This window comes from Cryptotermes secundus, unplaced genomic scaffold (genome assembly GCF_002891405.2).
Source record: "Cryptotermes secundus unplaced genomic scaffold, Csec_1.0 scaffold4, whole genome shotgun sequence".
Lineage (NCBI taxonomy): Eukaryota > Metazoa > Arthropoda > Insecta > Blattodea > Kalotermitidae > Cryptotermes > Cryptotermes secundus.
In genome coordinates this window covers 951,475-974,505 of record NW_019742439.1, presented here as the reverse complement: position 1 = coordinate 974,505, position 23,031 = coordinate 951,475, and the positions used below count along the sequence as shown (strand labels likewise).

The following is a 23,031-nucleotide window of genomic DNA, read 5'->3' as shown; positions in this document are numbered from 1 at the left end:
TCTTTAGATAGACATAGACTAACATATACAAAGGGGTTTTTTGTACTTTCATACAAGCTACAAAACCATTCACTACTGAAATATTTTTTTTTGCTTGGACTGGCTGTGGAAAACAAATAAAACTGTGCAGGAACAATTAAGACTTTATCTCACAGGCCCACCAACCAAAACATGAAAACTTTAAAGAATAAATAGGAGCAACTTATCTTTTCCATTTGGATTTACGATGTCCCGGGTTGACACTGTGTAGTCTGGTATGAGATTACCACATTTTGGAGGCAGCAGAAGTAACTACTGACCAACACTACACTACACAGTGTTACTGCTCAAAGATCACATTCCAAATTTTCTCCACAAATACCTCAAGTGTCCTCTATATCCCTTTATATTATCCATTAGACCTGTTTTCATGACATTGTAATCAACTCCTTAAGATCATTTGAGTCATCTTTACAGTTTCTGGGAATAAATGTTGGCATATATGCATGTAATCTGCGACTCTCTGTGGTGTCACAATCTAAGTGCCTACAGCAATAAGCTATTCAGACAAAAGAATTCTGGGTATGAATAACATGATGGGCTGATAAAATACAGTCACAATACTGACAGCATCATTAAACAACCAACAACACTTCGGGCCTGAATTGTCCATAAGAAATCCTGTTATGGTGGAGCACTTATTTACCATGGTCTGAACCTCTCAAAAGAAATCCTACTGCCCGTCTTTAACAAGCCTCAAATGTACTGCCAAACGTGCAGCACCGTAATTCTCATTAAGGTACATAGTTCTGATGTATTAATCAAATTCTCATTATATGAACCCCATAACTGTGTAACTGTCATTCCTTTACTCATTGCCAACAGGCAGAATGGTTTTAAGGTACTAAACATCATAGCTAGTGATTAGCACTGATGCATTGTATTCAGGAGATCCCAAGTTCAATTCATAGCCTGGAAAACTGTTACCATAAGTTCAATTTTTCATAGGTTTCCTGTTCTTCCAGACAAATCCCTTACCTTTCTATTCATTATTTCGAGGTAATCCCACCTTTTGATATATGCAGTACAGTTCAGAAGGTACTGTAAAATAATTATGAAGCAATAAGATATATACAGATTAAAAATTAAACTACCATAATGAGAAAATATATCTGCATAAAAACCAAACTGAAAGCTAATAAATAATGACACTCTCTCTATTTTATCAATTACGGAAAGGTTTCAAGTAAAGTATTATTATATCAAAAACAGTAACACAGATTATGAGAAATATACACATTACACAACATCTGTGACAGCAAACTTGAATCTCTAAATACAAGAAACATTATCAGAAACAAGCAGGAACTGTAGCCCCACGGTATAGGGTCTTCAATAATAGTTATATGGTTGCTCAAGATTCTCTGCCATTTGTGAAACCCAGATACTGTGATCACAAAGGTCTACCAGTGGCCCTACCTTGAAATACCCGAATCCAGATCACATGTTATTTCCACCAAATTTTAATCTCCCATCATTGCATACATATCCCAAGTATTTTCCTTCCTGGTTTTCTGACTATTCTATTAGACCATACTTCCCATAAAGCACTTCATTTGTAAGCCTTTCTTTTCTTGACATGTCACATACTCCTGCCCGCAACACAAAAGTACCTTCAAAGATTTCACTGCGCTTTATGTAACCCTGTTAACAGTCTGCCAAATAATACTTTGTTTCTCCCATTACATTTCTTCATGGTACAATGCTTCTCTAAGACACCTCATGCAATAATGTGCAGGATATGTGTGCTCTGCAAAGGGCAGACAAATCCAAAATAAGCATACAAACATCAAATAAGAAGTACAAGCTCTGGTTTATAAACAATAAATTCATGAAATGGCTGGCAGCAGGTGTATCTGCGCCAATAAGACAGTCTACTTACATTAACTGTACAATTCTAACCCAAGCAAAATCACTCAAATAACAAGTTTGTTAGAACAATTAAATATTGCTTGTAAGCAGAACACTAAATTGGTTCAAAATAAGACAGTTTTTAATATCTTTGCAAGTTCCCCTCATATTCTTAAATAAATCCAAACATCGGACAAGACTAATTACTATTACATACATAAAAACTTAATATAAAGTCAGCATGTATAATATAAAGTTATTTCTTGGTGTTTAAAAGTTGCATTTGAAAAAGTGGATGACAAATACAATTAGTCTGTGACACAATAATTAGAATCAATATGACAACTTCTTAACATTATTTTAAAGAACAAACATCTGAATCCTCTTCTTAAGATAGTGTATGAATAGCCATAACTATTCTGTAATAAATAGTAACTCACAGAAAAAAGTGGACCCATTTGGATTGGTATGCAACCAAATCTGACTTTAAAACATTGATCACCTGTAGATGTGGGTACAGCTGACAACGGAGAAAGATGTAAACAATCCAAATTCCAAGCCCTAATGACATCTAATAACTACATAAAATTCGAAAATAACGGGAATATTTCCCATTCAATACTGTACTTCATCAATATATAGAAAATTAAATCTACACCAACACTGGTCAACCTTGCTAAATGAGATCACTGAATTGCTGTTATCTCTCACAGAAATAAATCAATATTTTGCCATATGGAAATTCACCAGGACAAAGCCCAACTATGATTATAAGCTGCTGCTGAAGACCAAGGTCATGCAATCACCACTGGCAATACTAAAACTTGCATTCAGTGATACCACAGCACAAACTCACCTACAGCCATGGTCATAAATAATGTATAATTTCAGTGCTATGACAAATTCATATTTAAATGACAAGCACCTTGAATCTTCACATCTCTTGTTACATACAAGCTGTAAGAGGGAAGCTTTTGCCCATCTACCAACAACCCATTTCCCAAGACCACAAATACGAATATCTTCTAACCCAAATGCATCTACTAACAAAATTTGATCATACACTAAAAAATATTGTCATATAATTACTATCTGGTATTTTTTTGGAACTCAAACGATTAATACTGTCATGACTATGGACCATATTTTGATCAGTTTACTGGAATTTGCACCACTTCCTCTTTTACATCTTCAAATTATGGTTAGGTGGCCTCTTTCCACACTACTTTTTTCCCCTTTCATATGCTACATGCCAAAACCATTAAACATGTCGCTTCTATTAGTATAGCAGAATATTGTGAAATTCAAGTGGCTCCAGCCCTTCTAACACAGTAAAACATAAGGGAGGTCCTATTTAAAATTTAAATACCTGGAAAAAACTGAGCTGGCAGCACAACTATTATTTTGAACAGAATGAGCAAAAGGTTAATATTTTTACTTTAATTATGAAACATCTCCAACTGCAAAACTTACAAAACTGGACAACACGAACTTTGCAAGAATTAAATACACTGTTAGCTAAATCTGAACAGAGAAGCAGCATATAAAATCATAGTTTTGATGTTATTTACATTTTCTTTGCATTAAGTGTTCTTGCTTGGGATAATGATTGTCTAATATTAAAGTGGACTTCAAGTATAATTTTTGGACCACTTTATGATAAACTGTAAACTATGTAAACTTTCTTTGTTCATTTTAAACTGTTCTGCAGTAATATATGTAAATAAATGCTATTAAAATCCATATCTGTTTGAATTCATAATACATAGTACCTCCTCTAGCAAATTAATTACAAACAAATAATACATATATTATGAATCTAGAGTTTTAGTAGCATATTAATTTACACAGTAGTAGTAGATCAGCCCACAAGAATGTCCTAAATTCTATATTATTTTATATCACAAGGGTACTTTAACCCTTGCAGTACAAGTTCAATATGCAGGAAACGCAACTGAATTACATTCATATTTTTTGCCATCATAGATAAAATGTTTTACAGAGTTGAATTAAATGTTAGTATAACCACTTCATCTGAGTAGCACAGCTCGCTATGAAATCGCACTACATGCCTAACTCCAATGAACATGAGGAATATTGACTTCTGGGTTGTAATGCTGTACATTTTTGAGATATTTCAGAGGAACACGCTGTCTATTAATGCTGGTTTCTTGCTTTGCTTACCCTTTTAACCCTCTTGGAGATAACATGTTCCCCAAAAATGTCCACCTCTCTCCAAACTACATGACATTAAAACCCACCCATCATATGCACTACCATGAGGATTTCAAAATGAACACAGGTCTGAGTAAAATTAAATATCCCCTGCTGCACATAACATAATAAAACATGTCATAAGAAAGGGTTTTAAGTGACCTTGTGTGACAGTGGCAGGATCATATTTAAATGGTATGGTATAGGGTTCAGTTTGTTTTACACTTCACTGTATTAACATCATTATACAACAGCAACTAACATTACTGCAAGTTTGTTGTTATCCACCTTAAACACAGAAGTCCTGCAATATCTTAAACGACATGGAGATTTGGACCCAAATTTGCTGCCACATTTCATATTTTGGAATAGCTACTTAATTTTAACTCACATTTAATTATACTGGACATTGTCCTTTCTCTAATGTACAATGGCCAACATAACTGCAGTGTAATGAATCAACTGCTATCAAAACCCTTTTGAGAACTCTTTGACTTCAACCTGTGGCATACACCTCTTGGGAGGCCAATAAAGCTTGATTCCTCACAAGCAACAGTGAACATAATGATGGGTGGGGGGACCCAGTGTGTAATACAAATTCCAAGAAAACAGCACAGACCTGAGAATTTCTGTTACTAAAACCTAGCTTTCTGCAGAGATAAAATTTCAATCTGTGTTCTGAAAAACTGCCAACAGAACAGGCAATGAACCTAGGATTCACTGAAAAACCTGGCATCTTATCTGGAAACCATAGTACAAAATGTTATTCTGTGTGTAAAACATCTTAGAGGATACATCATTATCAGTTAGTGATATATCATTATGCCATTATCAGAAAATTAGTAGATTCCATTCTCAACATAGGATGGGAATATAAACCTGTCATGTCAGAGAACTTGCTGACCACACAGGAGTTCTCTTCCAGATGGATGCGTGCTCAAGGAACGACATACTCTCAAATACGTTTTAAATTGCATTTCATATGTTTCACTGATGTGGGAGGTAGATGTACCAACATTATAGCAACACATATCCATCAGATATATCTTGATATAACTGCAATATTTGTAATACATTTTGAAATAAACTTTTGGCTGCAAGGTAAAGCAGCAGCTGTCCAAGTAGTATAATGTTAATCATGTTTAAGCATGTATGAATAGTAATTTACATCTACAACAGCCACAGCAGTGTTTTAAAAATGAACCACGATCACACACAAAACAGAAAGTAAGTTTATCACACTGCAAGTGTCCATATAACACAAAATTAATTTAACAGAGTGCTAATGATGCCAATTCAAGTAAAGAAGCTTTCCATAAACTTTGTACCAGACTGCTGAATTTTCTTAATTAAATATAATGAACTATCTGCTTTCATTGGCTTACAAGCAACCTGAATAATATCACTTCATACTATTAATAAAGGATCAGAACATTATTAAAAGTATGTGAAATATCGATTGAGTACATAAAATATTTCAAGACATTATGTTTCACTCTTAAATAAAAAAAAAAACATTTCTGAGAAGTACTGATCCTCAATATATTTTTAAATTATTGAATATTATATCTACAAATCAAAAGGATAACCAAAAAAAGCAAAGAATCAGGTATCAAAACACTAAGAGATTACTGGTTATGAAATTTTGTGGCAGCAGCTATATGAGGACAACTCAGAAAACTGCAGTGTACCAAACTGGGTTCCATCTACAAGGGGTACGATAGAAGGATTTCAAGCATTTTGTAGGTTGAAGCCGGTGCATAATGATGAAATCTAAGGTGAAACATACATTCAGAGCCAGCTACACATAACAACCTCAAGTCATCAGAGAGCCCTTACTTATTTTTTTCATTCCTTGTAACTTATTTAGTCCCGTCATTGTCCATGTTGATTTTTTGCTCCTTACATCCTACTGGTGGTTTTATTGTTTTTTTGTGTGTGTTTTAAAAAAGATTTTTGAAAGCAGTCAGTTTAATCATGTCTGTAAGCAGCTCTTCCCAAACAACCAGAATGAAAATTGAAAAGGTACCACATGCCTTTGTTGATCTACTGATATTTTAATCAAAGACGGTAGTCATTTGAGATGTAACACTAGGTAGTATGGTACATGATTCACACAAGGGACAGTGTTTAAAGAAAATACACTCATACCAGTACTTAACTAATGTCACAGACCTATGGAACCACAGAAAAAAACCACTCCAGTTACTTATGTATTATTCTGATAATGTTTTAAAGTCTGAAGTATATTATGATCTTTTACTATTTAAATATAATCACTACAAAGCATTTTACAAAATATAGATTAAAGTATAGAGAGCCAATACACTAGACATGCAGATATATAACTTGCTTCATATCTATTTAGTATATAAAAATTCTTTCTCCCTTTTACTATACAATCTTTACTAAGATGCTAATCCATCTGGGTCACTCTTTTCTATATTAAAAAAAATAAATCTCTTATTTGGACAAATTTTATGATTGTTAAAACTGTCTTAATACCTTTCTCCCGTACACTTCACAAATGTAATTCAATGAAACATCATTTTGGACAAAGCTTCCTAGAATTCTTCAAATCTGAAAACTGATACATAATTTAATTATCAAGCCCATCCCCCTATCTACTATATACATACAGGGCAATTATTTCATCAAAGAGTTTACAAAATAACATTATGACAGGCAACAGTACTCCAAGGTCTGACATACAAGCTCTGCATCCAAATTGTACCTACATTCATTCAAAATGGAGTCTATGTGAAAAGACAATATATATATTGCACCACACTACAGCCACTTTCATATCAATGCACATTTATGTATGGTCCTATCCCATTTCTGTGTTCCATCATGTTAATGAAAATACAGCATTTAGTTTCATCAACATTTAAAAATGTGTATAATTTATCAATCACAGAGCAATACAACTGAACATAGCTTTTATTAAGTAATTGAAAGCTAGCCACAAGTTCTGAAGCCTGCAAGTGTTCAAAGAGCTCAAGTCTGTGAAAACACCCTCTCAAGCAATTGGCTCCATCATTGAAGAGTAAAAATATGGTATTTCAGAGATTAGCTCTGCTTTCATCAGCAGCATGAACATGGAGTGACTGCCAAGTACAGACAATACATATCCTGAAGATGGTGAAACTAACCTCCAAATCAGAGGTTCACTCAATATTATTATACACAGATTTGGTTTCAGAGTGTAGTATTGTGAGAATATGGTGGTGATGAAGCGTAAATTATACGGGATGGAAACAGTTACTTAGAACCATGTCTGGCTGAAAGTCTTCAGGTTTCCTTGGCAGTGAGTGTTTGGATTGTGGTCCTGAACATGGTGATACTGTACAGTATTGTAAGCGAACATCAGTGTTTATGAAGAACATTCTTTCATCTTTCAGGGTGCATGAGAACAGATTGAGGATGCAGTCACGTTATATAGGCATAGTGTATGGAAGGTGGCCACTCCAGTGGAGATGGAGTCCAGTCTGGGTAAAGGGGATCACTGAACACAACTGTGACAGCACCATTCTAGATATTCATTTAGAGCAAATTCTTCAGTGTGAGATAAATTCTGAAGATTCGTTATGTAAAAGCTATAAAAAAAAAAGGTAAAGCTATGCATATAACAGGCTTTAAAGGCCCATAGGGTTGTGAGACATTGAGGCTCCCACATTTTCTCTAGACAATCGGCTCACAGATGGTGGTAAGGTTGTCAGCCTTGTGCACCGGCCATCGTTTAACCCCCAGGAATATTCCTGGTACTCATTTCTGTTAGAGGCTGAGTCGACCCCAGGGTCATAGTGTGGCTGGGAGGATCAGGGCGATTGAAAAAATCCACCTCATTGGGATTCAAACCCACAATCTTCTGGCTTGTAGCATAGTGCCTCAACCAACTACACCACTGCGTGCCCCTTGAAGAGTTATGTACATATTAAATAAAGTTGTAAATTTAAGGTATTTAAAGATATTCTATCAATAAATTATATTTAAACACTGTTTCTGTATAACCATACTCGTAATGATCTCTTTTCAACTGGCAAAAGTGCAAAAAGGAATCCACATTTTAGCTGGGAGCTCCCATAAGGCAGGACTTCTCTTTCGTTCTTACAATAGGTTACTCGTCAAGACTGAAACTGTGAACAACAGAGAAGCCCTATTATGTAATATGAAATATGAACTGCAGCAGTGACCTAGGTGAGGGATGAAAGAAGGATGTTATAAAATCATAAAATACTTAAGCTTCAGGTTGTTGTCTGGGTTGTAACATGTAGTTCTGTGGGCAGATCCTGGAACCTCAAAGGAGCAAGTGGCCTCCACTAACAGGAATAAAGTGTGTATGTTCAGGAGTAGGCTGTCACGCAACCGGATTACAAGGAGAGGGCGTAAAACAATAAAATTGTCCTAGATAATGGGATGAAATGGACAAAATAAAAACCCCTTACATGGGGCACACCGGTTTACCATCAAAGAGGGGAACAGAATAAAGAGAGAACAGATCTTACCAGGGATCCAATGCTGTTTTCTGAGGAACGTGAAGATGCACAAAGAATGTATAAAAAACAGACCTATTCAAGTCTACTAGAAGTTTTCCTCACAGGCAGAAATCTACACTTGAGAATAGGGGGAAAAATATTTTCAGGGCTTGGGAAAATGAGAAGTGGGAAGTCAGGAAACAGCTTTTCTCTCCCATAGGGGAACCAGGTATAGCAGTGTCATTCAGCAGAAAGAAACTGGTTCATGCTTGAAGAGGAACTCTTTCCTTTCCTTCAGGAAATGAATACGAGGCTTCCATGACGATAAAGAGCCAGTCTTCCTTTGTCATATCATTTCTGTACTCTTCACACAACTCTACTTTTCTCCTAAAAGCACAATGGATCCCTGGTATGGGCCATTCTTTCACTAGGGCCAGATTTCCTTCTTCTTTACATTTCTTGCATTACTTGACCACCCTCCTTGTAACTTGCCTTTAGAGCCAAATCACTAACAGGCTGGTCTTGAGGTTACTCTATAGACTTGTATGTGGGAAGTGCACAGTTTGAATCTCAGCTGGGACACCAGCTACCCTGGCTGCTTTGGGCTTCTCCTCAGGCTTTCTGAGCACAGATATTTCCTCATTAATGTCATGACTAACAAACCCCTTTCCAGTTCCTTACTCACCTACCATCTTACCATTCAATGCTATAAGTTTCAATACCGAAAGCATCATTAATTACCTGATGGGGGGCAGGGGTGTGTTCCTGAACCTACAAACTTCAACCCTGAAGATGAAAGCTGTATGTTCCTTCAAAATGTAAGTACATATAACTAAGCTTATTATGCCCAACAAAGAGGTTGCAAGCATTAATTAGTCAACTTCTATTCCCTGGAAAGGTGGGTTACCAATAAGAATTGGTATAAAAGCACTGAATTACCTCACATTATTGGAATGAAATAAGTTTTGCACAAATAAGAAATTTAATGTTGCAAGAAATTATTTAAGAACACAGTATTTCCAGTTATTAGACACAATTTCACTTGAAATTACTGAAGGAAGGTTCTCTTAATTCACCAAGAACTATAATAAGAGACAAAACCAAATGTTACACAGAAGATATCTTAAATATTCAGATGTGCCCTGAGGACGTATTAAGATCAAAATACTGCCCAAATTTCTGTAAAATCAAATTATATTACACATGGGGCAAGCTGTGTTATCTATACAAGTTTATAAGCAACAAAATTAAGAAAAAGCCAAAGAACCAATGTTACCTTTCTCACACCTATTTTGAAAACTCTTTGACTTAAAAAATATTATTATAAAATATTTTTTAGAACAATATGCACTACTACACATGTAATTGCTTCTGATTTGTAGCAATTTTCATTTAAATAAAAATACTGTTTTATCAAAGTGACATATATATTCTGCAGTACAATCTTGTATGATATGATACTTCAGTTCATAACTCCCATTGTTCTTTTCCACTTCTCCACCTCAGCTTCATCGTCACGATAATCCACTGCAGTCAATAAACACAATTTTAACACCTGTTTTGGCTTGCAGCCTCGGTTTAGTTCAGACTGCTATGTTAGCAAACACTCTTACTTCTTGCAAGGAAATCAAATGATGAGAACTATTATTATCAATCCTTTCGCAGCCACTTGCACATTTAATACCACGGGCTTCACTATGATATGGCGTAAAAAATTAAACCTTTCTGTAGTCTTCTATTTATACCGGATTTATTAATGGTGAAAATATGCATGCACCCCATTCCAGAGGTGAAGAAATAAGGAACTGAAATTCTCGTTGCACACCACACTCAAATTATTGCATCTTAAAAAAGTGCACCTGTTACTGTGCAACAGACTCTGCGGCATGGGCCGAAGTGTCTGAGGATGTAAGCATACTGGAAGGAGCAGTGACAGTTGTACTGGAGAATGCCATCTCCACGCTGTTCAAGGTGGAACTACCTGACTGTGTGTTAGTGGCGGCACCTGACGCTGAGCTACCATCCTCAGAGTCACCCCTTGGTTCCACATTTCCACTCTCTATTCCTCCTGCTGCGGTTGCTGCCAAATTCACTAGTGACTCTAAACTCTCTTTATCCAGATGATTAGCCAAATCACTTAGTGGATCTCCAGTATAGGACATGGATGATGGGTGATTCCCTGTCTCTCCTGTGGCATTATCTTGCACTCTGTGACGTTTCGGATCCCCATAAATAAGGCAATGGATGTTAGGGGAAGAACTCCTATCTCTATGAGTAACAGCCCCACTTTCTTGCTCCTCTAGGAACCTATCCATATAATCTGTGATCCCTGGATGTAGAGTGTACTTCTTCTTCTCTAATCGTGCCTTGTTGGCGAATATGTCATGCCTCTCTGTTTTCTTCCATAGGTAGTAGAATTGAACCAACTCACCAACTGATCGTGTTCTCACCTTGTTTTGATGGATAAGGTGAAAATCTTTACCATAATTGCGAAGGCCATTCTCAAAATTTCTGCATTCTTCCTCAGACCACAGGCTCATGGTGTCAGTTGGAGGCACAACATTCATACGACGCCTTCTTAAGGCTTCTTCAATATTATAACCGCACTGAAGTAACAAGTAGAGGGCCTGTTCATCATCTCTCGTGTGAGCCCCAGTAGGTATAGCACTTACCCCCTGGGCATTGTTCACAAGTGGTTCCTGCGCTTTCACGAGAAAGTCCTCCACGTCCTTTTCCGACAGAGGACTTGGGTTCCACAATAACTTATCTTCATTTTCATAAGGCAGGGCATCATCATATTTACAAAGACCTTCAGGAATTCCTGCCTGATAATCACTTCCTACCATGATTGTTTTTCTCCACTCCTCCTCATCTGGACTGTAGTCGTAGTCCTCCTCTTCTTCCTCACTCTGTGGCCGTGAGAGTCGGAGCAGCCTTGATGTGCCAGCGTTCTCTTCGGCTTCCTTCTCAGGCAGGTTGATGTACAACTGCTGCAAATCTGTTTGTCCACTTTTCTCATCACACTCTTCATCCAACATGTCCCGACCAATGTCATCATTCTCAAGCGCCATCTCTTGATTTGATGTCTCTGAACTACTTGACTGTAAATTCTCAGCTGAAGGGTCTCCGTATCCGTACATGGCTAACAACTCCTCTAATGGCATATCACCTTCTCTCTGCAGATTAGACAGTTCAATTTGAGGGTCTTCTGATCCTTCCAATGCTTCTTCTTCATCCAATGTTCTTTCATCATCAAAATCATTCACCATCATCTCCACCGGAGGATCAAATTCCTTATCCACTGTGCTGTGGCAGCTGGCCACCCCAGCCCCTGAAACAAAATATAAACTTTCAAATTACATACACTCTTTAACTGCTCAGGGAGTATCACACTTTGCAACAAACAAATGTCATGACAGTGCAACTACTTTAAAATCAAAGTCTGAAACATAATTACAGAACTGTCTGTTCCATAATTTATTTGACGAGGCTACATCAAGTAAAAAAATTCTAGTAGCATCAGATGAGAAATGAGGGGTATACTGAGTTGGCGGAATGGAACATCGTACTCTCTTTGTCAATTTTCCTGAGAATTTCCTGCTTTTTGCTGTGTAAGGCATCTCAGTAAGGTATGAAGCGCGTGAACCCACAAGATATACTGACCCTGAGCCTAGCTGATTCAGTACAGCCAGAAGAATTATTGTTGGTCTTGCGTGCTTCTGTTTCAGGTAGCAGAACAGAACAGCACATGCACACAGAATCCCGACAAACTTTACTCCTCTCCTCTTAAATACCCAAAACTGAACTCAATTTACATGTTGCCTACAGTACTCAATCTACCAGTAAATTATGTACTAAATTAATATGAACTACATCATGAAAAGGATGGAGGAGAAGTGAAGGTACAGTGTCATGCACTCCTAGCATCAGCACCAGATGAAGGTCAGTGGTCAGCTTACATTCTAGCCATGTGACCACCAAGAACACTGATCCCAGTTTCTATTTGAAAAAGAGGCTAAACAACCCATGTTCCTGTCAGGAATCAAACTCCTGTCAACCAGATCATTCGTCACTGCAGTGGCTGGGTTATATATAGGTGATTACGTTTTACACTGTCAATTGTTTGAGGTATGGGATTTGTTGCTTCACAATACACAGCTAATCTTACTGTTCTGCATTTTATAAACACACGTCTTAAATCAGTGTCAATTAGTTTCTTACAGTCTCATGTGCAACACTACATATTCTATAGAACTTATTCATTTTAAAAGACTGCTGCTGTCTTCTGTTGTTAATATATAAATGCAGCTGGTCTTTCCTTTGGATTGACCAGGGTGGGGAGGATGTTGGGAATCGTGGACTCAACACATGCGTTATCATGTCGCGCTGAGTCCACAATTCCCAACAGCATGTGTGTTTTGGTTGGTGGACTGTATTCTCTACTGTTGTGTGTCGTGCTGCTTGTCTTATTTTAGAATGCATTCAAACTGAGTCAGTTGAGCAGTCAATTTGAGGACTGCTGAGGTTCAGTCACTGTGAGCTGTTGCTGTGAGAATTTGGAGCTGAGGCCGGGGACAGTTCGGGAACTCAGAGGAAGGGGATTGTCCACTGTTGGAAGACGCTGCCAAACAACAGCTAGTGGAGACTGTAACAGACTGAAAACACTAGTCTATGTGTGAAAGTGATTTGTAAAGTGCAGTCACAAGTTTTGTGTTAGAGTCCAATAAATCCCATCACCAATCAAAACACCGTCTACAGTTACTAAATCCTGTCACAGCATTAAAAGATCAACTTTGGAACGCTGGAAATTAAACCCACTGGGCACAACACTGAGCCACATTAACACATTCCACGTTCAAATAACCTATTTTCCTAATGTGCAATTCATTCTTGGCCTTTCAAGTAACCACTACCTTAGATGGTGAAACATAACCATAAATGCCACACAGCAAAGTACCTGGAAACAGTGAAAACTCATAGCCTTCTTAAAACTAGTTTTGGTAATGCTGCACAGTAATGATACAGGCTATTATGATGACCTTACATATATATTACATCACCTAAATTTACAAAAAGCACATTATCACAAAATATCTTCAATAATGGATTTCAACTAAAAACAAATTCCTTGCAGATCCACGCCAATGATAACTCACTACCACATTAACTTCATTTCATGCAAATGCTGCTATAAAAAAGAAAGAAGAGAACAGAGCACTGTGTAAGCCCAATGCCTATTCACCCACAAAGTTACAATTGATAATTTACATATTAAGATCACACACACAGGACAACAAATGATACTTCCACATCCATTCTGGTATTAATGTTAATAGAGACACCATCTTATGTACCTCCATGATTCACCTGACACACATGTCTTAAACAAGAGAAATTCTTTATCCTCCCAGTGCTACTGCATCACAATCAGAAAATATGTATTAAAAGTTTAAAGTTCGGTGCTTCATTCGTTAGGCACTATGCCATGAAGACCTGTGGGGGAGTGGAAATACAGCAACAAAATTCTTGACTTCAGCAACAGATGGAGGTGAGTGGTCAGCATCATGGCCCTGCTGCTTTACCCCCAGGGAATGAGTCCTGGTACCCACTGGACTGGAAGCTGGGTGGGCCCCAGAGTCGGTTTGGATGCTGTGAAGAAGAGAAAAAGTTCTGCACTGCTGGGAATCGAACCCAGGTCATCCAGCCTGTAGCTATTGTAATTCCTAATATATAGGTATTAATTATCTTAAATCATGATGGTCAGTCATATGACAATTACAGTCATCAAGAATATGCCCAAAGACCTAGGGATGTAATGGATAAATTCAAAAGTGGGTATGTAAAATCATATTAAAAAAATACGTATCACCAAAATTTGTACCTAGGATTCAGTGGATTCTGCAAAAAAAAAAAAAAAGAGTTGGAAAGAATTCAACTTTCTGACTATAGTACCCTCACTTCCAACAAGAGTAAAAACAAACTAACACAATGTTAAATGCAATATCATTCATAAACTGCATAGGAAAGATTAATTACTGTTTGGAGAACAACAGAAAGACAACGAATGTTGCAGAAACTTATAAGATTTATGTGTAATTAAAAATTCAAATGCAGGTCATAAGATGCAAACCATGAAAGGCTGTCAATCATTATGGTCCACACTGCCAACCAATCAATGCTTACATTAACAATCAAGAACCTCAATGTTTATAAATAAATGCATACACTGATTAATTCCTAAACATAATTTATATATAGTTTGTGCATACAAAATATAAAAAAATATTGCCTTAGTAAAAATTCAGGTCAATAATAACCAACCAGTCCTGCTACAGACAAAGCACTTTTCCCATCATGGAGAGCTGCTACTGAAGCACAACACAATTCTTTGGAGAGACATAAAAACCATTTATATCCATGGAAATTAAACACTGTGCTGAGTGAAAATTTAGGGCCTTGTCACAAGATGATGGAAACATGAGATAAAGTATTTCCTACAGGAAGCATCCCAGATCACATTAATTTACATCAGTCAAGTCTGATTCCAAAGTACTGGAGGTGACTTTTAACTACTCCATTTCTGATTATAAGTCCAGTTTTCTGAATCATTTTCAGACAAAACACAGAAGTTAGAATAATTAGAGAACAAAATACACAAATATAAGTTGAGAACCTGGCACAAAATATTGGCTGGCTTCAATATTTAATGTACAAAACATATTCTCGATAAAAAACTGCCAAAGAATAGTACTACGTGTAAAATACAGAAGGAACCAGATTGCTCAGTTGGTACTGCAACAGGCTATGGGTTGGACGGCCAGGATTCAATCCCCTGTAAGGGCAAGAGATTTTTCTCTTCTCCATAACGTCCAGACCGACTCCGGTGCCCACGCAGGCTCCTGCACAATGGGTACCGGGGACTCTTTTCCCAGTATTGAAGTGACTGGAGCATGAAGATGACCACTCACCTTCATCTAGTACTGAGGTCAAGGATCGTGGAGCTATACTTCTGTTCCCCATACATCTTCTTGGGATTAGTGCTTAATTACCTAAGCACAGGGACAACTTTACATTTAAGTACTTTGGATTTTACTATATAGACATCTGACTGTACAGTTATAAAACTGAAATGCAACAAACATTTCAGACATCTCATTTAGAATGAATGCGGGATAAAGTTTCATCCTATGAATATATAACATGGATTAATGAAGAAACTGGGCAATACTGTGCAGATATATACGAGTAAACTATTTTCTCATGGAACCTTAATAACATCAATAATTCTCAGTTTTTCTCTGTGTGAGATGCAATTTAATCTTATCTACTTCTCTGCCTTACAGCTGCACAGATTTTAGTTTCAGCTATGAAGACACCTATGACCACTTTCACTGTGAAATATTCTGTCAGTCTTAATGGCAGAAACAGCTGAAAATGGGTGGTCAATACAAGAAACAGAGATGATATAAAGGACTGGGGCCTGGAAGATATAGTGCAATTATATACGCTAGACTCCTCCATGAGATATCAAATATCATATATGGCAAATACAATAAAAAGAGCTACACAAAGAGAGGTTAAAAACTGCTTCTGGGAATGATAAGAATTTTGCATGTTTCCATTTAATAAATTAATAGAGTACCTACTAACGTGAAATCAAATGCCAAGCAGTGTATACATTTGTCTTTAATTACACAACACGTAACATTGGTAATATCCAATCTGTACAGGAGGCAAAATAAAAAACATAAGAATATTTAATGCCAATGTTACAATATGTACACAATGGAAAACAACATGAATCCTTACTCTCTAAATTTTGATTAAAAATGCTTAACTGAGTAATACTATGTCACGACTGGTTGGAAGCACGATTCTACGCTCATGAGCATGACTTACATCCCATGTCTTGCATCCATGTCCTGCATTGTCAACTGCCTTCAAGTAGTATCAGGACTGACAAATTTCTTAGCACACTATATTTTTTTCACAACTTGGAGGTCCAAACTTACAGAAGTCATCTGTAAAATGATAAAAACAGATTAACAACATAAAAACAGTCACTGTTTTAATTACTAACAAACTAACTTTCCCCATGGTACACTGTACTCCTCAATCAACCAAGTCATTTGCCTGTTCAAGAACTTCCTGTCATTATGGAATCCAAATGTTCATACTGTCACCATAAAAACCAACCAAAAGATTGTATCCTAAAACAGCTGTATCCAATTCGCATCCTCATACTCATATTCTACTGTCATAAAAGTTTATACTGTCAGTGGAACTGAATGCAGTGAGACATCGAGTGTTGCCTGGCCTGCTCATGACTCTCAAACTATTGACACAGCTAGACTTCCTTCTCCACTGAGAAACCAGAAGGGGCTGCAATGCCTGGCCTGTGCACACATCACTTGATCCACCTGAAATGTCTGGGAAACTGACTGGCTTACTAGAGAGACGAGAGTCACTTGTGAATGTTCTAGGGTCTTCCTTGTGGGTTATGTGCCTACAAAAGGGACTAGGCAGCGGACGGCCAAGTTTTTCAGTTTTCAGTGCAATGCAGGGTACAGCAGTCAAATGTAGTTGAGTGCTGTGATATTGAGAAGCAATGAGTGAACAAAGAACATATCTCAGAAGCACAAATGGTTATGGACAGCTGGACAGCAACCACTCCTATGTCAATAATGGTTCAGCCACACAGAGCGCTACGCTATGTTCGCTACATATGCTATGTATGCTGTGTACACTCTGCGATGCAGCTAACATAGGGAACATAGCGTATGTAACGTATGGAAGTCTGTGGGGCCAGTCACATTGGCAATAAAGGGATATATTTTTCTGTTCATATAGCGAACATAGCATATGTAGCGCGCATTGTGTATGCAGCGCTCTGTGTGGCCAAACCTTAAGCACCATAATATTGTGGCATATTTGCTCAAAGCAAGAACTGTGGAGCCCGAGAAACAGCTGTTGCTGGGTAATGCCCACATGCAACGATAATGGAACTGTATGAAACAAGATGTAACACGTACAGCCACTGCCATGGAAAAACAGTAAAAATGTTTCCATGGAAACAAATATATGCAACAGTAGAAGAGCTGTGTTTTCTGCAAGGTCCATGTCGAGGGGTTATAAAGGAGACAAATAAGATCGTACAAGCAGTTGAGTTTAGAGATGCCAGCCTGTCAGGATGTGAGCTTTGGAGCAGAGAATTTGATAGATGGAATCAAATTGAGGCATCATGTTTACTGGGTGCAGTTCAGTTGAGTTGAAAGTCTGGCTGTGAAGAGAAGACTGCATGTGTGCTGTAGTACCCTGATATTTAAAGTGTGATTCAGTGAGACTGTTACAGTTCCCGTGTTAAAATCTGTTGCCACAAAACGGATAGTGGAGACTGTACTAGACTGAGGACACTAGTGTTTGCAGCAGTGAACTGTAAAGTGTGGAGATTAGTGGTAATGCTGTATTACTTGTAATGAGTTGAGTGTACAAGTGTAACAAATCCAAACATCCAATCCCAACACCACCTAATAGTCACTCCTATATGTGACAATATTATAATTTCTTTCAGCCATGTGCACTACACATTCTGCAGATTAAAATCTCAATTAATTAAGCATTCTTTATTCAACTGGTCTTAGTAGTTTGTTCTCTCAGTCTATTAAAGAAAGAGTGACATAACACAGTAGCCTTGGAAGTTACTCAGCAGATACCTGGTTAAAATCTGTAACTCTATGGTGGAGAATCCTTCTTGAGCAGCTAAGAGTCATTCAGTTGATCAAGAAATGCCCTGCATTTTATGGAATCTGAAGGTCCATTACTGTGTTCACAACTGCATACAACTGGTTATTATTCTGGGCCAAATGATTTGAACCCACACTCTCTCAACTCCAGTTCTTCATGATCTGAATTAATATTAACATCCCAGCTAGGACTAGGTCCTCCAAGAAGTCTCATTCCTTTGGAGATTTCCAATGAAAATTTTGTATTAACTTCTCTTCTCTCCAATCCATGAGGTCTCATTCCTTTTGGTTTTCCAACCATTTCACCTTCCTCTACATGATCATCCTACTGTTTGCCACAGAGTACAAATTATGAAGCTCCTCATTACACAGTTTTCTCAAGCCTCTTATTACTTCCTCTCTCTTACGTCCAAATATTTCTCAAATCTTTAAATACAAAAAAAAAAATCATAACACATAAAATTATTTTAAATGAGAAGTGATGATATTATTTGTTTTTCTTCATTCATGGGTATAGTTTGGCTTTCCAAACCCTGTATGAAAAGACAAAATCTATATACCGTATATTCTACAAGCTACACACTTTACACCATTCACGTGACCATATATTTCTTCAATGGATTCCAGGTATATGTCAGTCAAGAGTCACAGCTTCAGCTTTTGTTTGCACTTCCCATATCATCTTGTGGACTCACTACATGCCTTTGCAGATGGTTGCTGCTAACAAGACGACAGACATCCCTGTGTGTCCAAGACAAATAGAACTAAATAATAAATATTTGTTTTGTGCAGAACTGTTCTGTCATGAATAGTTAACAAATGTATTCACTTCTCAAACCAGTGGTTTTGATTAACTGCTCAGAAATTCTATGCTTTATGGACCACCACTCTTTATACTAGATAAATGGATAACGTAACAGTTTTGTAATGATAATTCAAGCTTTAAAATGAATTAGAAATGTATAAAACAAAAATGGGCATTACAACAAAAGAATTTTGAAATACACCTCTGAGGCCAGGGTATTGCAAATCTGACCATTATCAAAATACATACAAGAAAAAGAAAAAAGTAAAGTAAAAAAAGTAAGTAAAGCTATCCCTGTAATAGGCCCATAAGGTTGTGAGATGTTGAGGGTCCCACATTATCTAGACAATTGGCGCAAAGATCGCGGTAAGGTTGTCAGCCTTATGCGCCAGCCGTGCTTTACTCCCTAAGAAAATTATTTATTTAATTCCTGGTACTCATTTCTGTTAGAGGCTGAGTGAACCCCAGGGCCACAGTGCGGCCAGAAGGATTAGGTCATTTGAAAAAATCCAATGACCTCATCGGTATTTGAACCCGCGACAAGAAAAAGAAAACAAAGATATATTAAATGTTCCACCAAATACCTATGAAACTGAAGAGCGGTATGTAACTATGAAAACAAACTAAATACCAAAGCAACCACTGCATATAAACCAATGGGAAAGAAGATCCCAGACATTCAAATAGAGGATGGCTTGACCAATTACATACTGAGGGTTGCCTGACAGGAAAGTACGCTTACTCCTACACAGATACTGATGGCGGCAATGACATTGACAGCAAGTACACAGGTATTTAAAGCATGAAGAATCTGAGTGAAACCATGAACACGTTATGCCAGCTTACATCTGAAAATGAAACTTGGACCTCCAACTGCGAAGCAGATTTGTAACCACTAAGCATAGTGTAAGTTATCAGATGTTCATATATACATATTACAGTTCATATAGTGTTCTGAAACACAGAAATTTGGCATTCCATTTTGCTTACAGAGTATAAAACTGACATAATTTCAAAATATCTGAACTGCAACTCACGTACAGAAAATATTACAAGTTATGAAGCTCCTTATTATCATTATCCAGAAATATAGATTTAAAACAAACACTAAAAGGAAAAGATCTATATGGCACTGGAGAGGACAAATGTTGAATGAAAGGGCTGTGTGAAGTGGTAGGCAATGAATAATGAAAAAGCATGTTATTTTAGTTGAAACTAACCCTACAGTTATTATTTTGCTGGCTTTCTTTGTGGTACTTTCAATTCAGCTACAGAAACTGGTACTTATCTATAAACTCTGACAGATGGCAGAAATTGTTATCACATCTAGTTGACAACATTCTCTGCTTGTTCCCAAGGCCAGTAATACAGAGCAGAATCTTTTATATCTCACAACATTCACTCTGAAGAAAGGAAATTTTATCATTTATACAATAATATTCCTCATAAACTGCATATGATAACACTCAATCACTTGTCTATAATGCAAACTCAATATTTTATTTCATAATGTCATTTACAATCACATATAAAATTCATAAATGTCATTCAAATTACATTTTATGTTTATTTGTTGCAACTGTTTCAGCGTCATAAGGCCATCATCAGGCAAATGTATACTGACTGAAATCACAGCACTGCATGGACTCTCACATAAATATATTTACATGCTACACTGCATGCTGTCATGTTCAAGAATGTACGTCCATACTTTCCTCATGCTCTTTTAGTGTTGAAGTGTTGACACTGTGTTCCTTTGTACGTAGTTTTCCTAGGTCAGGTGCGTGCCTTCTACAAAGGATGCAACATAGCTTGTAAATATACTGACTTGTGAGCCCACACAGTGTAGTGATTTTGATCAGTTAGTGGCTGCCTGATTTCATATCATATCCATGGATCATTGTACATGATATAGGACAAGTCAAATACTTTACAATACAATAAGTAATAATAATAATAGTAATAATAATAATAATACAATATATAACACAATGATATAATAGTATGGAAAGATAATAATGATAATGATAATAAGATAATGATGATGGCCTTGTGAGGTCAAAACATGTTGCAACAAATAAACAGAGAATGTGCGTTTAATGATATTTATGAATTTTAAATGTGATTGTAAATTACATTTTAAAATAAAACGTTGCATTTGCATTATGGAAGGAAGTGAGTGAATAACTGAGATATTAATGCAACATCATGCTGAAATATAATATTATACATATTATAAGTATATATATCTAAAAGTGATCATCAATAAACACACATAAAAATTAATCATAAACACCTAATTTTCTTTACAACAATATATGCAATATATGACAAGCTGCACTAGGTTCTTACATNGTAAGAGAGGTAGTACAGAATGGATTGATTGATCTGGAATATGTGCCTACAGAAATTATGAAGGCCGATATAATGACAAAGAGTTTACCTAAAGTGAAGCATGAATATTTGCTAGATGCATTGGGCATGAAACCTTTTGATTGTATAAATTGAATTTATGTGCCCATGTGATTGTACGATAATATTTTTGGTTATTATTATTTAATTTACATGCTATGATTACGGGGGAATGTTGGTAATACTAATATACGCATGTTGTTTCTGGTGTATATGTTGGCAATACTTATATACGCATGTCGTACATTCTGACCACATGGCTGTCCCAGTACGGTTCCAGGCAATGTGGTGGTAAGTTGGTTTTTCGTATGCGCACGTGCACGCTAGTGCGTATACAAGATGATATTACTGGATGTAAAAGTGGAAGTGTGTGGATCAAGAAATAAAAACTACAGAAAATAAACGAAAAGTTTTACAACAAACATAACAGTCGTACCAGACATGTTATATTTTAAATAGCTTTCCAATTATTAACTCAGTGATTAAATAGAGACTTCCAATCATTCATTTATTACCTATAATACAAAATACCCAACCTGTCAAAATATGCCTTGGAAAATTATGCTTTTGAAATTAGTAGCAACCAGATTCACAATACTGTTTAGTCTGAATTACACTATTATGATACACAACAAAATATTGTTAGGAATAAACATAAAATTCATATTCACCAGCTGGAGGTGGCGGCAACAAACAATGTGAAGATTTAAGTTTATGTAACTTCTGAAAATGCTGTAACTCGGTCATCTGGTTGATACAATCAGTCGCTGCAATGGGTGAAAATAGTATCTCCTAAGCATCTGAAAAAACACGATAAATTCTTCATAACAAATAAAACCTACAGAACAGCTCTCTATAACCTACATACACAAAATACAACAAAAATCTTATAGTACTTTGAAGTTAGGTTAGAGTCCGCATCTCTACAGATGAAGAGGATATATTTTCGTACAAATGGTTGAGTAAATAATGCCATTAACATAAACAGCTGTACAAACAAATACCTTACAGTCTTCATTAGTTATATATGACTAATTACCTTAGACACAATGAGATTTCACGTTTAGGCACCTAGTCTTAGAAACCTGTTTGATCACTACACCGCCTTCCAAATTTTGTTCGGGTCATATTGTAAGAAGAAACCGAAATGTTGCACAACTTTTTTTAAAATTACACATATACAAGAACATCTTCACTAGACAGCATAATACTTCTTTATCTCATACTACACTGAACTATTAACGGGAAAAAGACAAAACACATCACTGCCTGACACCTACCAACTTTTTCAATGTGCATCAACAAGTTCCAAGCAACAGATAGTCACGTGATGCACTGCCATATTAAACACAGGTTTGTATCATCTACACTGTAGGTTTTACATTATCTTGGCAGAGAGCATGGTAAGAGATATATCTAAATGGAAACCACCCCACTGGTCGACGTGAGGGAGAGCAGGTACAATCGGTAAGCCTTGTACCTTGTCGCG

The 23,031-nt window shown here is 36.8% G+C and overlaps 1 protein-coding gene across 6 annotated transcripts; it reads right to left on the bottom strand.

Moving 5' to 3' along the window:
* Window positions 1-7,940: 7,940 nt before the first annotated feature.
* LOC111873059 (mesoderm induction early response protein 1) lies at window positions 7,941-22,880 on the bottom strand. Of its 6 annotated transcripts, XM_033754936.1 has the most exons (5): window positions 22,214-22,268; window positions 20,351-20,533; window positions 18,296-19,066; window positions 16,482-16,603; window positions 7,941-11,913 (listed from the first exon to the last, which is right to left on the bottom strand). In XM_033754936.1, the coding sequence occupies exons 4-5, from the start codon at window positions 16,495-16,497 to the stop codon at window positions 10,445-10,447; spliced, it is 1,485 nt and encodes a 494-aa protein (XP_033610827.1). In that variant the 5' UTR covers window positions 16,498-16,603; window positions 18,296-19,066; window positions 20,351-20,533; window positions 22,214-22,268; the 3' UTR covers window positions 7,941-10,444. The 6 variants fall into 6 exon arrangements, with proteins under 6 accessions (XP_033610827.1, XP_033610828.1, XP_033610826.1 ...); XM_033754937.1 differs by lacking the exon at window positions 20,351-20,533 and having other exon boundaries at window positions 22,214-22,273; XM_033754935.1 differs by lacking the exon at window positions 18,296-19,066.
* Window positions 22,881-23,031: the final 151 nt, after the last annotated feature.